The 16,148-nt window shown below is 41.8% G+C and overlaps 2 protein-coding genes across 2 annotated transcripts; both read left to right on the top strand.

Annotated features, from left to right (window-relative positions):
* Window positions 1-242: 242 nt before the first annotated feature.
* alg5 (ALG5 dolichyl-phosphate beta-glucosyltransferase) lies at window positions 243-6,289 on the top strand. The gene is made up of 10 exons (XM_005928089.3): window positions 243-594; window positions 1,365-1,533; window positions 1,707-1,753; window positions 2,383-2,451; window positions 2,588-2,680; window positions 2,793-2,906; window positions 3,023-3,082; window positions 3,177-3,328; window positions 5,292-5,377; window positions 5,628-6,289. Exons 1-10 carry the CDS (start codon window positions 532-534, stop codon window positions 5,741-5,743), a joined length of 969 nt encoding a protein of 322 aa, XP_005928151.1. The 5' UTR covers window positions 243-531; the 3' UTR covers window positions 5,744-6,289.
* Window positions 6,290-9,516: 3,227 nt separating this feature from the next.
* Window positions 9,517-16,126, top strand: smad9 (SMAD family member 9). Its single transcript, XM_005928090.3, has 8 exons — window positions 9,517-9,680; window positions 11,414-11,970; window positions 12,569-12,784; window positions 12,952-13,212; window positions 13,311-13,421; window positions 14,002-14,223; window positions 14,919-15,175; window positions 15,549-16,126. Exons 2-8 carry the CDS (start codon window positions 11,775-11,777, stop codon window positions 15,690-15,692), a joined length of 1,407 nt encoding a protein of 468 aa, XP_005928152.1. The 5' UTR covers window positions 9,517-9,680; window positions 11,414-11,774; the 3' UTR covers window positions 15,693-16,126.
* Window positions 16,127-16,148: the final 22 nt, after the last annotated feature.

Genomic DNA, 16,148 nt, shown 5'->3' with positions numbered 1-16,148 from the left:
GCCCTGTTTTCCATAAATGTTACAACAAAATGTTGCGGACTAGAAGAAAAGTCTTTATTGCTTTGACAAATAATCATATTCTTCCTAGCATTATACCTCCCTTTTCTCTTTGTGTACCGTACATGTTAAAGAGAGTCCTTGCCACCATTTCCACCCCTGTCCGCTATGAGGCAGTGTGCCCCAGCGCCGAGCGGTACTGTGCCGCTCGTTGTTCTCCTCCTCCAATATGATGATGTGGGAGAAAAACAGTCACTACTTCCGTATCGTCGTTGTGTTCAGTTGTGATTGGAAGTGGAGTTAGGTGAAGTGTCCTCACAGCAATGGAAACATAAGGACTCATTTTTAACATTTTAACCTTCTGAATAATATCGTAAGCCCGTAATTTGGTACATATATTTGGACACACCAGGAAGTTAGAGCACAGGCTGTGTGTCAAAAAGCAAAAGAAAGGAGAAAGCCAGCTAGTTTCTGAGCTAGCCCCTGCAGGTGGTCTGTCTGTCAGTGGGTGTAGGGTAGGTAACCTGATGGAAAATGGATTTCCTCTGTGAAATAGTTCAAGCCCTCGTCGCACTGGCAGCTGTAGTTTTCGTCGTGGTGAGTAATCAGTGCTTTGGATGAGAGATGCTGTAGCTAAGTTGTTTTGGGAGAAGTTGCCCAAATACAGTTACAGTGATAGCGTGGGTATCTTTCCTTTTGTACTTTTTCCAAATTATCCTTGAGCATTGTGTTTGACTCGGGCCACTTGTAGACTTTTACAGGCCTGTTCATGTACCTCAGTTTTATGATACTTCCTTTTCATTCTGTTCTAAAGCAACAGAGGGGTCAAGTAGCACAGAGAAGCAAGCTGATGATGACAGACACAGTTGATCTCTTTCCTCCTTGGCATTGTGTTACTCCACCCCTGGGATGGGGTAACACAGACCAGAAAACGTCCTTCTTTTTTTTTATAGAGGTGCTCAAACTTGCTGATCATTAGTTAATAGCAGGCACCTGACTGCTAATTACTCTCTGCATTCCTATGTCATATTTTGTAGTTCATCTGAGGTTGTATTTACTCAATTTTAAGATCTGCTAAGGACGAGATTATTTTTTTTGTTATATCCTAAAATGTAAAACTTTAGAAACTGGTCTATATCTAAAAGCATGCGAGCAAATATGTACCATATGTTATCATGAGTCTAGAAAGTCTTATAAGGTCTTCTCTCTAAAACCAACATGGGAGCGAAGTGTAGGTTTTCAGTCTTGGATCTAAACAAACCACAAGACTTATGAAACAATGTGCTTTGGAGATGTTTGGCCAAAATGCGTCACAAGAAAGATTCAATTGTAAATCAAATGCAATTCTCATATTTCTCACTTTTCAGTTGCTCGTAATAGCACACTTAACCGCAGGGATGGTGGACCTGACACGCCATGAGAAGGAGAAATACTTTCTCACCGCCACTGGAGAGAAGCGGCTCTTCCCCAGTCTGCATGATCCCCATTCCAGGGAGCTCTCTGTGGTGGTCCCGGCCTACAACGAGGAGCTCCGATGTGAGTAAAGTCTGCTTTTCTGCTCTGTCAGTCATTATGAATGCCCGCATTAGACACACACTGTAAATAGTCACAGTTTTCACTTAGGCGTTAGTAGTGCAATCCATCCAGGTTAGTGCACCTGCAGTAGGTTGTACTTGCTATTATATGTGTGTTACTGTGTGTCCCTTCAGTACCAGCGATGATGGATGAAGCTATGGAGTACTTGGAAAACAGGCAGGTAAGTGCAGAGCCTGAATTAAAGCTTAATTATATTTACAGTAAAAAGCAGCACATTTAAAAGCATATACAACGACATGTATCACCGGATATCCAATTACCACATTTAACAGTAACTGTAATTACAGTTGGGATATTTATTTATAATCAAAATCTGACACACAAAAAGCAAACAAAAAAGACTGTTATCAGGACTGTGTTTTTATTAAGAACATTTATTAATAAATAAATGTAGATACTTTAAGGCTAAACTATGTAGAAACAGATGGTTTAAAAATTTGAATGACAGGAAAGCCCTTAAATTAGTTGTATCTTATCAGAGATACAATTCAAGTTTGTTTTTTGTTTAGTTTTTTTATATTTTGTTTACATTTTTTGGTCACTGGTTCCTTTTTTTCCGCAACCTTGTGTATTTAGGTTTCTTGAATAACTGATGTTAGTGCCTTTTTGTCTGCACTGGTGATGGATAACGTTCATTATTTAAAAAACAAAACAAAAAACGTATATTGCTGGATATGTTATTCGCAGACTTACCAGTAGGTGGCAACAACGATCTGGGTAAAGTGGCTGTTGTGAAACAAGTCTCTCCTGTTTTTGTGTTTTTTTGTCTGTTTTTGTTTCTGACTGCAGAAACAAAACCCCTCTTTTACCTATGAGGTCATCGTGGTGGATGATGGCAGCAAAGACAAAACCACAGAGGTAATAATTTTAAATCTTTTTTGGGGCAAATGTAACCAGGCCTTCTATTTTAGCACAACTCCGTTTTGCTCAGCTAAACATTTTCAGCCAGTATAGATCAGTTTCATGAGTGGACAATGTTGTGTTGTCCTGGCAGGTTGCTTTGCGGTACACTACGAAGTACAGTGCTGATAAAGTGCGCGTCCTGACGCTGGTGAAGAACAGAGGGAAAGGAGGAGCTGTGCGGATGGTGAGATTGTAGATGTGAGATTACAGTGTGTGTCCAAATGGGAACCCTGAAGCAGCAGTTTGGAGCTGACTTTGGTTTTTTTGTTTTGTTTTTATCTCTTTTTCTTTTAAAGGGAACTCTGAGCTCCAGAGGGAAAGTCATTCTGATGGCAGATGCTGATGGAGCCACAAAGTTTTCTGACATTGAGAAAGTGGAGGCTGGACTCAATGACCTCAACCCCAAACCGGTGTGATGGTGTTCTGTTCTGTTTTAAATTCAGTCTCACTTATTCGATATATAAGTGTGTAAAAGTGGTTAAAATGTGGCCAAGCCTAACGCCTCATGTGCTGCTCTCACATCTAGGAGAACATGGCAATTTCATGTGGATCCAGAGCTCACCTAGAGAAAGACTCTGTAGCTCAGGTAACAGGGTTTTATTTTATTCTGCTTAAAAAAAATAATGTGTTCGAAAACAAATTTCAGAGCAGTAAATAACCACACTTTGGTGTCTTTGCAGCGGTCTTTGTTTCGGACGTTCCTTATGTATGGCTTCCACTTCCTGGTGTGGTTCTTTTGCGTGAAGGGGATCAAGGACACTCAGTGTGGCTTCAAGCTTTTCACACGTGAGGCTGCACTCAAGACCTTCTCCTCTCTCCATGTAGAGCGATGGTAAGGAAACAGCCTCCACTGTTGGCACATGATGATGTCTTAGCTTAAAGTATTAGCTCTAATGTGCATTCACCTCGACTATATTAAAAGCAGAAATTTACAAATCTTAACCAATGTGTCATATGTTTAGCAAAGGGATTCCTGGAAAATTTTGTCTAAAGGCCATTACACACTGAGCGCATTGTGAAAAAGTCAAATTAAGTTTTGAGGCCACATCTGAGAAGGCAGAGAAATAATTTCAGAGAGCCAATTGACCCGGAGCGACGTCTAGCTGTGTGTCTGAGGTAAAATAGTGTTACTTCACTTGTTCCACATCATTGTTTATTCAGCAAAGAGCTGCGAACGTGCTTGTTGCCAAACGCAGTGGTGTGATTGTTCAGGTCCTTTTATACAGAAATTCAAAAAAATTGAACTTCAGCCGAAAAGCGCATAGATAGATAGATAGATAGATAGATAGATAGATAGATAGATAGATAGATAGATAGATAGATAGATAGATAATATAATAAAGGCATTTTATGAAAGCAGTAGAAGTCAGGGCTATGTTTAATTGTGAAAGTAAGAATGTTTCTGCAAAGTGCACAATGAACACTGCAAAAAGGGACTCAGGGGGCTGGAACTAAACAGCTGCATAGCCTTAAGAAAACCACTTATCAGTGAGGCTAATCTGAGAAAATGGCTTTAATTTGCTATGGAGCATAAAGATTGGACTCTGGAGCAATGGAAAAAGGTCATGTGGATGAGTCCAGATTTACTCTGTTCCAGAGTGATGACTACATCAGGTTGAGAGGAGAGGCAGATGGAGTGATGCCTACCGTACAAGATTATTGTTATGTCTGCAATTGCTTCAGTTTGTCGGGTCTAAACCCAGAAAGTTACATCAATTAAATCAACACACAGTATTCCAAGATGACAGTGCCGGGATTCATGAGTCAAAGAGTGGTTGAGGGAGCAGGATTGGCCACCTCAGAGTCCAGACCTTAACCTCGCTGAGATTCTTTGGAATGTGCTGGAGAAGACTTTACACAGAGCTTTGACGTTCACATGAGCAGTACAAGGTCTCGGTGGAGCTGTGGACATTATATGTGCAAAATCCATGCCTCAGGGAATTACAGTTGGTGTACTCTTAGTGTCATCTCAACCCCAGATGAACTGTAGGATGGCAAATCTATGTCATGAGGAATTTTCAGGGCTGAAACCCACATTTATGTCATGTTACAAATTGCAACCAGATAAACTTTACACACGCTTAAAGTGAATTAGGACTTTAAGCAGTCCGAGTCCACAATTCTCAGGCATAAAATGGTGTGGCGCCGCTGACTCGGGGACATGGATGAGCTGCTGCCCCAAGTGAAGGAGTTTAAGTATCCTGTGTTTTTTGTTCACGGGTGGGGGAAGAGTGGATTGGGATATTCACAGATGGACCTGCAGTGGTGAAGAGAGCGCTGAGTGTGAAAGTGAAATTGTTGATTTACTGGTCAATCCACGTTTCTACCCTCACCCAGAGCCATGAGCTGTGGGTAGAGACCAAAAAGAAGGAGAGTGCAGATGCAAGTGAAAGAAATGAGCTTGCAGCAAAGGGTGGCTGGGCTCTCCATTAGAAATTTAAAATAGATTCTGAAATTATCTGCTTCTCCTTCAAATCAAAAACAGACAGTTAAGGTGGTTCAGACATCTTGCTAAGATCCCTCCTGAGTGGCCGTTAGGTGAGCAGCAAACTGTCCACGATGCAAAGTAACCGAAACAAACACTAGTCACAAGGATGTTTCATCTGTTTTCTGATAATTAACTGGTGAAAACTCCAAGAAGTGAATTTTTGGTGAAATTTAAACAGTCTTAATTAATACTAAATAACTAAGAAGTCCTGAGGATTTATACCTAGCACAGGTGATGGAGTTACAGTGAGGTTTTAGGTTTTAACCTGCAGTAAAACAGGAACTTTAAATCCACTTTCTTCTCACAGGGCTTTTGATGTGGAGCTCCTGTATATTGCCCAGTGTTTTAAAATCCCCATAGCTGAGGTGGCAGTCAACTGGACTGAAATAGAAGGTACGACTTTTTTTTTTCTCTCTATGAAATATGTCTCTTCCCACCATGCCACCTATCTGGAGGGCTATAAATATCTCTGTAGGGTGTGTTTGGAAGTCTGTTTGTGGTTGATTGCATTTATTTTTAGACCTTTTGTAATAATTGAAAATTGTAGGCATTTGTAGAAGTTGATCTACACAAGCATATTTCCAGTATTTGTCTTATGAAAGCACGACTTGAAGCTGAAGCGCCTCTGGGTTTGTTCTAACAGGGTCCAAGCTGGTACCATTTTGGAGCTGGCTGCAGATGGGACGAGACCTGGTTTTCATTCGCCTGCGCTACATCACCGGAGCCTGGAAACTGCAGTCGTCGCATAAGACTGATTAGCCAATCAGACGAGCCCTTGTATCATAGAGACGGCCTATGATACGGCCACCAAGCCTTTGGGTGGTTTGGGGGGGGGGAAGCGTTACAGCTGTGTCCATCATTCACTGTAATCAGAAGCAAAGCACGGTGTATCAATACTTCTCCTTTCCAGGCATCACTGGATGTGAAGTAATGACACAGTTGTGGTTTCCTCCTGGATCCTGCCTTTATTTTTATTTGATTACTGTTTGTTATGGCTTATGTTAAAAAAAAAAAAATCTGTTGCCATGGGTTACAGAACATCTCTGTGGCTCGTCCTTGAACTAAGTTACATCATGTTGTGCCCAGTCAGCCGCGAGAAGGACTTTTAGTGGTGTTATGTGGAGGACTAATTTTATTTTGTAGGGTTGATGGGCTTAATGACATGAACAAGAATAATAAAAAAGTCAGTGATTTATGACTCGATAATTGTTAGTAACTAAAGCTGCAACAATAGGTTGAGCTACAGAACTGTAACTGACAACTGTTGTTAATTCAAAAAAATATGAGCATTTGATTGATTTTGAATTGTCAGAATTTGCTGATTTTCTTTGTTTTTTGTTTTTTTCCCCCAATTTGCACTGCTGTCAAATAGAATCAACGAATGACTGATGGTATGAAAACAACAACATGCTTTACAGTATGTAATCAGATTGGTGAATGGGAGGAAAAACATCCATTAATCCAATCCTTTAACTGCTTTTCTCACCTTAGTTGCAGTTGGGCTGAAGCCTATTCCAGCTGATACCGAGTGACAGGCAGGATTTATCCTGAGCAGAAAGAGAAAGAAATTGATAGAAATGTGCAGTAAACAAACTCATTTTACACGGTCGGCCACATACAGCCCACTTTGATCTTTGGCCGTAGCAACGAAACTGCCCTTTCTGTCAGTGTAAAGATGTTTAACTACACAGTTAGCTCTTTATCAGCAGGAAATGCTATGAAACCTATGAATTCAAATCCAAAATCAATGCCCTCCTTCACATTTTATATTTCCCAAATTCGAGCAGTGGCCCAAATTGAGTTCTTTGCCAGACCGATTCTGGCCCCCAGACCTCGTGTTTGACACCTCTGACGTAGAGATTAAAGAACCGTCAGTGATGACATGGTTTCATACAATACAGAGAAACTTAAACTACTCTGCTGTGTTTGTAACAATGCTTACTGCAGCTACAGTGTTTGGTAAAGACATGACATGTCTTTGTTAATACTGAAGCTAAAGGAGTTTCTTGTAGTAGGGCCGAGGATCTTTAATGGGTCTTAAAACTTGACTAATTGTGACTGATGTTCCCAAACATGCAGTGAGGCACCTTTCAGGCTTCTTACAGAGAGTACCAGGGTCAGGAAAGTACCTTTGAAATATTATTACTAGATGTCTGCAGGCTCTAACTCCACTAAACGTTTAATTTGGTATAAATCATGTTTAACTGATTAAGTTATCTGGGGTCAGCTCTAGGAAATGTTCAGCACAGTAGGCAGTGTGATCTGGCCTTTCCTCAACATGAAAGAAAGTAGGAAACCCTGGACTGCGGTATTTATCTCAATATTCATCCTTTTGTTTGTCTCCCAGGCCCAGTGTGGACATCTTGGAAGGAGTCCAGCAAGCGTTTTTGTGGTCTGAGTAAATGAACTTTAATAGTGCTGTTTTCTTATGCAAGCCTGAGGTCTGTGCTTCGCGCTCATGCGGATGTCTCTGAGGGCCTCCCGGAGCCCCAGGGAGCGCATCCTGTTTGTGCCCCGCTCGTCTGGCTGTGTCTGCCCTACCACACAAGACACATAAGTGGGGAATCGCAAGCTGCGCATTTCTAGTTTCCAGATTTGGCACTGCAGAAAATTAGGGTGCCATATTTAAAGATTTACAAAAGCATTCGATTGGCACCAATTAGCTCCATGATATGAAATGAAATTTAATTTCAAGAAACCAAATGTAATGCTCCACAAAATAGGCCCCGTGTTTCTAATGGGCGATTAAAACCCTTCCAGGCTGTTGTGCTCGCATCTAAAACGGTGATCAAACAGGTTGCACAGCCCACTGCTCTCGGTCCTGCTCTGAAACCTTCCCGCGGCTTCTTTGGCGGTCCCCGAACCAAACCTTGGACTCTTAGTCCCCCACCTTTTTAGGCGCACACCGGCCGATTGATTTAGTGGTGTGTCCTGATGGTTTACCTGGTGGTTAAGATAAAAAAAAAAAAATGTTTTTTTATGAGATATTCAAAGTAGTTTCACTTCGCGTTGGGAGTGTTGTTACATCCCGCAGCAGTTGCTGTAAACTCTGAAAATGTCAAACTTGTAGACTCACTGTCGCCAGCCGGGCTTGCGTCATTAACTGGACCAGTCACGGCACTCCCAATAAAGGATCGTATCCATCCGCAATGAGAAAGACCTCAGCGTTCCCAACAATGGATAACAAAACAAACCTGGATTTTTAAGACGAAGAAAAACTATATATATAAATAAAGATGATTTCACCGCATGTGTGGAATCATGCATAAAGACTGAGTACTAAACGGGAAGATGTTTTACTTCATCTTTTCTTTTTTAAGCCTACAGGTGCAGCATGTGCGTGCACGTGCGCGCGGCCACAGGCAAGTAACAGTGTGAGGTGGTTGGATATGATAGCAGATTTGATCCTCCCCGAGCTGGACTTTATATATAACTTAAAAGTTAATACATAGAAGCAGATTTAGTCTTATACTCGGTACATTGCACCTATAGCCTGGCCTGCGCCCAACAGGTGCTCGTTGCTGTAAAGGAAGAAGATGACAGCAAACAGACCCTCACAGGCAGAGAGATGGGTGTAAAAAAATCTCGCTGATAAACACTTTAAGTACAATAATTATTGGAGTTTTATCAGGTAAAGTCAGTGATATCTTCTGCAATACTAGAACAGGTGTGATTTGGGGATTTTTATTTCTCTATTTTTCTTTTCCTTTATATCGTGATTAGGTGATTGGGAGCTCAGGTGCTCGAACACAAACGCTCGTGCGTGCTGCCGCGAGCGCTAAATCTGAAATCCTGAGAAAGTTCCAGGAGGGGGGAGGCGGAGGGATCTAGCATGCAGGCGCTGCGGTTCCAGCCAGGCTGACGCCGCCGAGGCTGTGTGGCGCTCGGCTGGGGCTGCTGGAGGAGTGGAGCCTCCGAGCTTCACAAACCTGCGTCAAAGCGACCGCAACGAACAACGCCGGAAATAACTAAGACTGAGCCTTCATAATAAACGCGGAAGTTCACACTATGTGCGATGTCCTCTACAAGATTATAAAAGCAAACAAAACATTTTTTTTAATGTTTTTTATTTATTTATTTTCATGTAGACTTACTTTACAACCTCCTTTCTAACACTTACCTGTAGAAATTACTGATAATAATTTCACTTAGAAGATTTATATAAAAAATAATGATGTTATTTTATTAAAGTTAATGACTTGTAATGCCAAGTGTTTGTTTTTTTTCACTCACCTTTTCCACTTTCTTGGTGCTTACCGCACCACTCTGCATTTAATCATTAGTTATTAATTATGTCTGTCTCTCTTCCACAGCGGACAAAAGTAGTTTTGTACTTCACTTTTAAAAGTAGAATTTTCAAATATTGATTGAAAATAGACAAAAATGTATAAACATATAGAAACTTTTTCTCTCGTTTTTTTTAAATCTGGCTTTTGTCAAATGGAGGCTTTGGCTATATTCGTTTATAAACTGGCATCTACAAATTGAGTTGGCGATGCTTTTATTTAGAAATCACCAGCAGGGCGCAAAGTGTTATTGAGGCCAACTTGACCCTTCTACACATGCTCACAGACTCAATCACACACACATACAAACAGGCACACACCTTCGCAGCCTCAGTGTGCTGGCCTGACTTACTACAAACAGGAAAGCCTCGCACACTCACACGGCTGTCTGCACTGCACTTGTTACAGAGGTGAGAAATTAAACTAACTGGCTCGTTTTTCCTTTAAATATTTTAAATGTATATTTGTTTTTTATGTCACGCGAATTTGAATTCCTGTTAAGAGAGAAATAGTATCAAAATTAAATGTTACCCTCTTGCACTGTCGGTAAACTTTAAGGGGGGTTTCATTTGTTCAGAGTTGTCATCTACATGCTGAGTTCAGTATAAAGTTGCAAAGCTGAGCTGAATTAAGTACTCAAGATGTATTTAAAAATAATAACTGCAGTTTTCTTTGCTCCTACACGTGTTTTCTCTGTAGTAGCATGCCTTCATCACACAAGAATGAACCGAGCGACTTCAATGTCATTGCTCCTAATCGCATATTTGCAGTGAAGGTGTGGAGGTTAGGTCCGAGCCTGGATTTTGTAGCTGCAGAATGACTCGCAGTTGAGTTGTAGTAAAAAGGAAGCTGGCGTGTTTACTTTTTTGGGAAGGGGTGTCCTGGTGATAAAGCATTAGGTAATTAGCCTATCTGAGCCTGCAGACTGAGTGACGCCAGGCTTCATAAAAGCAGCAGCAGCGGTGGACTGATGCCGCATTGAGCCCTGTGCGCTTTTTGCTGTCGTTGTAAACCCCAGCTGTCTGTGTGTCTGTCTGCGGGAAACCGGCGCTGGCCATGAGCACATGAGGGCAAAAAAAGTGAACATACAGATCCGCATAACTCATCACCTGTGTTTAGTTTGACAAAAAAAAGAACAGAAATTCGGAAGAAAGTCTAAAGTGGTTATGTTTCTTTTACAGGAAAGGGGGAAAGCTGAGCTTCCAGTTCACTTTTATAAACTCTGTCTGCCAATAGATTCATATTTTTTTCCTTTCGGCATCAGATGCGCACAAACATGTGGAAAATGCAAGGATGATGTGCAAAGAGCTGATAGTACAAGACGTAAAACTATGCGTTTTACCCAAAAGGTTGGGCATGATGCTACAGAAAGACTCACAAACAGGAGACTAATAAAATTACGTGTTTATTTTTATGAATATCTAGGAATTTCTTTGAGTAGAAAGATGCTGCCGAACCCACGAACCCTACCTAAATAATAGAACTTTAATCTGATACTTTTTTTTGTCTACACCTTATTCTTGGCATTCATATAATAATATATACTGTTCAGTAGATTTAGATGGACAGAGAGGCAAACAGAGGGAGAGAGCTCTCTGTCTGTCGCCCTCCCTCTCCCCCTCCTGCCCTGTGATGTGTTCTGGCCAGACAGTATGGCTCCTGGGCGTCAGTGGCATGATCATAGAAACAGAGGCCAGAAAGGACATTCCTCATTGTTGGTGAATCTAGAAATGAGCTTGGCCATCTTGGCCTGCGCTTTCTGCAGCAGTTTTGTGAAGTGTTTCATTTTCTCCATAGAGAATAATAACACTGCTGTTCAGCATGTGGGGAGATCACTTTCATGCGGGCGTGCTTTCTGTAACAGCGCCCTGCTGATACGGCCCTCCTTATCATGGAAATCCACCTTCGATGCCCAATTCATTAAATATGAGTAGTTTTTGGTTATGAGGTGTTTTCTCTGGCTGTTCTCATCACTCCGCACCAGCTTATCACCTTAGTGACTCTGTCTTAATTCTGCTTTTCCAATAAAACCCGAGGTCTCTTTTTTTTTTTTTTTTTCTTCCTAACCTCCAAACTTTTTTTCTTTTCTTTTTGTTTTTTGGCTGAATTATCTGTTAATACAATCTCTTGCTTCTCCTGCCAGATGATTGAAACTTGACCTGGATTTCTGGCTGTGTAAAGAATAACCTTCCCTGCTGGAGGCTTCGACTCCAGACCTGCCGGATCCCAACACAGAGAGGGGATTTAGGGGGTTTGCGCTGCACTGGCAGGAGTCCAGCACCTCTACTAGAGCTGCTCGGAAGTAACAGTGGAATACAAAAAAGAAAAAGAAAAAAACGGCGCCTGTTTACACAGACTCATCACACCACGTCTTTCATCCTCACCTCTTCTGTTTCCTCTTCTGGCTGCTCATTATTTGCATCTTCACTCTTATCCACAAGGGAACTTTTATCCCTTTAACAGGACCCATCAGCTCGTCTTGCCACCCATTTATCCATCTCATAATGAACTCCTCTACCTCCATTACATCCTTATTCTCCTTCACCAGCCCGGCAGTGAAGCGCCTGCTCGGCTGGAAACAAGGGGACGAGGAGGAGAAGTGGGCGGAAAAGGCTGTAGACTCTCTAGTGAAGAAACTGAAAAAGAAAAAGGGGGCAATGGAAGAGCTGGAGAGAGCGCTCAGCTGCCCCGGGCAGCCTAGTGAGTATCACAGTGTCCAATATAGAAGTTTAGTCTAGCGGTTCTAATTGTAGAGGTCAAAATAAACATGAAGATTATTTAGACAGGATGACGTTTACAAGATGGGAAAGACAACACAAGCGGGGGGGTGCTTTTACCTGTGTGGGGAATCAAAGGAAATGACTAAGGGTTTTACTTGGGCAGCACTTCATTGATGAGATCACAAGGTATAAATTTTATCAACTATACATCAGAGTTCATACATAATATATATTATAATAAATTATTTCCAATTATTTTACATGTGTATAGCACTTTTCAAAAAACAGATTGACAAAGTGCTTCACAGTTCAAATAAAAGCCACATTAGTTGCAACATGCACACATACATGCAATGTTGGTTCTTTCTTTTTTTAACATGGTTAAAAATATCCATAAGAATTTAAAAATATAAATTAAATATACAATAAATAAAATGAAAACAGAGTTTCTCATAATGCTTTAGTATTTCAGTAAAACGGTCAGTGGTACAAAAACATTTAATGTTAATGTGCACACAGCACATTTAATTTGGTAGAGTTCTGTTTTTAAAAAGCGCTATTTCATGTGAATCCTCCAGGTAAGTGTGTGACCATTCCTCGGTCGCTGGACGGGAGGTTGCAGGTGTCCCACAGGAAGGGTCTGCCCCATGTTATCTACTGCAGGGTGTGGCGCTGGCCTGACTTGCAGTCCCACCATGAGCTGAAAGCCCTCGAGTGCTGCGAGTTCGCCTTCGGCTCCAAGCAGAAGGACATCTGTGTGAACCCCTACCACTACAGACGGGTGGAGACGCCAGGTACTTTAAATTTGCTGTAAAAATATGGCCTTTATTGAATTTTAGCCATAGAGAAAGGGCGCCTGATCAAATAGTGTTCCCAAGCCTAAAGCACTTGCCGTAATATGATCTTTTAAAGCTCCATCTGGCTCTCACCCCCACCCTTTTTTTGCCCCCCCTCCCCCAAGTGCTGCCACCAGTCCTTGTTCCACGCCACAGCGAGTTCAACCCTCAACACAGTTTACTGGCAAAGTTTAGGAACGCCTCCCTTCACAACGAGCCGCTGATGCCCCAGAACGCCATCTACCCAGACTCCTTCCCTGCCCTTCCCTGCTCCTCCTTCTCCTCCTCCTCCCCTCCATCGTCCCTCACCCAGTCTCCCAGCTCGCAGAGTTACCCCAACTCCCCCAACAGCTCTGCAGAACCTGGTAGTCCATATCATATCACAGGTAAGAATCACAGTATGCAAGCTAATACCTTCACTTTGAATCTTCACACAACAGTACGTAATTTATTCTCTTCTGTCATTCAAAACGCTGTTTTCCAGCTGAGACTCCACCACCTCCGTACAGCATGATGGAGACAAATCCCCAAGAGGACGTGAAGCCAAGCAACTCCATGGAGACCCCTAAACTCACATTTTCTGCTCCGCACAGAGGTATCCTTTCACAACACAAAGATATACAGGTGTTAGGAACAGCAGACTCTATGTGGAAGATGGTGTTAGCCACTGTGACATCACCCACCTGTCCTGCTGTAAAACCTCAAGTTGCATGATTTGAAAGTGGATGTGATGACTGACTGAGAAAGTGAAGTTCAAATAGTATGATAGCAACTTGTCAATCGCAATGCGCTGGTCTCCTTGTGACTATAACGAGGAACATCAATTACAAAATGACAATCGTGCTGTATTCCTCAAGACTTAAAACCAGTGATGGAGACCATGAACTCATCAGGAGAGTTTACTGAGCTCACAGTCTAAATAAGCTGAGGAATACCAGCCATCAGAAAGAATATAAGTTTAATAGACTTGGCTTTACTTTTCAGAGCTGGAAGCTGCATCCATCTTTTATATACAGTCTGTGTTAGAATACATAAAATCGATGCAAAACTTGCTTTAGTTTTATCAGGTTGGATTCATATGAATTTGCATTGGGTTTAAAATTTAAAATGGATAAATAGAATAAAATGTTTTATCCCTAACACCCACCTCTCGAGCATTTGTTGTTCCTGTTCAGATTTAAGGCCCGTTTGCTACGAGGAACCAGAGTACTGGTGCTCCATAGCTTACTATGAGCTCAACAACCGGGTGGGGGAGACTTTCCATGCCTCATCACGCAGCGTCCTGGTGGACGGCTTCACAGACCCGTCCAACAACAAGAACCGCTTCTGCCTCGGCCTACTTTCCAACGTCAACCGCAACTCAACCATCGAGCACACGCGCAGGCACATAGGCAAAGGTAGGCTGGATGGCTTTTGGGGGTGTTTTCTTTTTTTTTTTTTTTTTTTTTTTTTGTTGCATTTGGTGAGAGCAAGAGCTTTTAAAGGAAGGTTGTTTAAAAAGTTAATCTGCTCACTATTGGTTCCATCACTGCCTTTGGTGTGCATGTGCTAGTCTTTGTAAAACATTGTCATGCTTTAAACTCGGCTTGTCATTTTGCAATAAATCCTTTGGGCCAATAATGTTTGATTTTTTTTTTTCCCCCCCTAATGCTCAGTGTTTACAAAGCCTGCCTTTGTTGGATTGACATCAAGCATTTTAGTGGCTTCCAATAAACTGTGCAGTGTGAGGATGTGTGTGGTTTTAAATGACAGAGATGGGACAACGGCTTGAGGATAGTTGGTCCCCAGTTCACAAACAGTACCAACACAACTCAGCGTTTCCTTGTTTGCGGACATAAAAGCCTCTGTGGTTTTTCTTTCAAGGGAATATGAGAAAAATCCATCAATATCAGTTAATTTTCAGTGAAGTAATGAAATATTGTGGTTAGCTCATTAATTATGTCTTTCTTGTAGCTTTTTTTTATACTCTTTAGATCTGCTTTGCTAAATTGTAAATATTGCATTTGCACCACATTTAAAGCACCAAACATTCAGCAACTTTAGTATTTAGTTTTTTTTTTGTTTTTTTTTAATTATCTCCCTTTAATTCCAGGTTTGCACCTGTACTACGTGGGCGGCGAAGTGTATGCAGAGTGTCTGAGTGACAGCAGCATCTTTGTCCAGAGTCGCAACTGTAATTTCCAGCACGGCTTCCACACCACCACCGTGTGCAAGATTCCCAGCGGCTGCAGCCTCAAGATCTTTAACAACCAGCTGTTTGCTCAGCTTCTCGCCCAGTCCGTTAACCACGGCTTCGAGGTCGTCTATGAGCTCACCAAGATGTGCACCATCCGCATGAGCTTCGTAAAGGTACTGACTGAGCTTTCTTATGAAAGAGGATGCTGATTATTTGATAGCAATTTTTGCGCCCATTATGGCAATTCTCAGTTTTGTTTGTTTAGATGCATAGAAACGGAGGTCGGTACAGGTTGGAAACCGTGAAATTAACTTCTGTAGTGCATATGAATGCTTTTATTCATGCTCAGTCAAAATCAAATGAGAAGGGTTGGATATACGCGCAGTTTCTCAGGGTAACTTAAAATTCCCATGCTTAGTGCTGCCAGTCATGTCAGATCCTCCCATACACAAGGTGGGATTACTTGTTTTCTTTGCATTAAATATTTTATAGTTAACTGAAGAGCCAATATTACCAGCTGACCAGTTGTTGCATCTTTTCCTTTAGGGCTGGGGAGCTGAATACCACCGTCAAGATGTGACCAGCACCCCCTGCTGGATTGAAGTGCATCTGCATGGGCCGCTGCAGTGGCTGGATAAAGTCCTTACACAGATGGGTTCCCCACACAACCCAATTTCTTCAGTGTCGTAACATGCACACAGACACACACCGTGTGTGTGTGTGTGTGCACGCGCTCTCATTCCTGACAGGTAGTCACAGATTCTGTACATTTTTCTGTCCTACATTTGACATCTCATGCAAAGTTACAAAGATGCGTTACACCTTTGTCACACGGCTAAAGCAGACATGAAGATGAATTTTATTTAGCTGAATTTACACTAAGCGTTCCTAATTTCAGTATAACGCAGTTAGCCTCTTCCGTTTCCTCTGGGATGCTTTAACTGCACAGGAAAAGTGGGATATATTTGTAGGTACTTAAACTGTTATACGTCCAAAGTGTTATTGGCGTGGTATGTACTGTATTTGTGTCAACCAATGTTTGACTTCATGTTCTGGTTGCTTTTTACTTTTTACATTAAGTTTTTTCTGTGATTCCAGTTTTCCAAGGTTTGAATTTCTGGTGTTTTTTTGGTTTTTTTGTTTGTT

Source organism: Haplochromis burtoni, unplaced genomic scaffold (genome assembly GCF_018398535.1).
Source record: "Haplochromis burtoni strain Fernald_Lab_line unplaced genomic scaffold, NCSU_Asbu1 Contig_109, whole genome shotgun sequence".
NCBI lineage: Eukaryota > Metazoa > Chordata > Actinopteri > Cichliformes > Cichlidae > Haplochromis > Haplochromis burtoni.
Note: the sequence above shows the minus strand (reverse complement) of the source record. Positions and strands in the feature narration are given on the sequence as shown.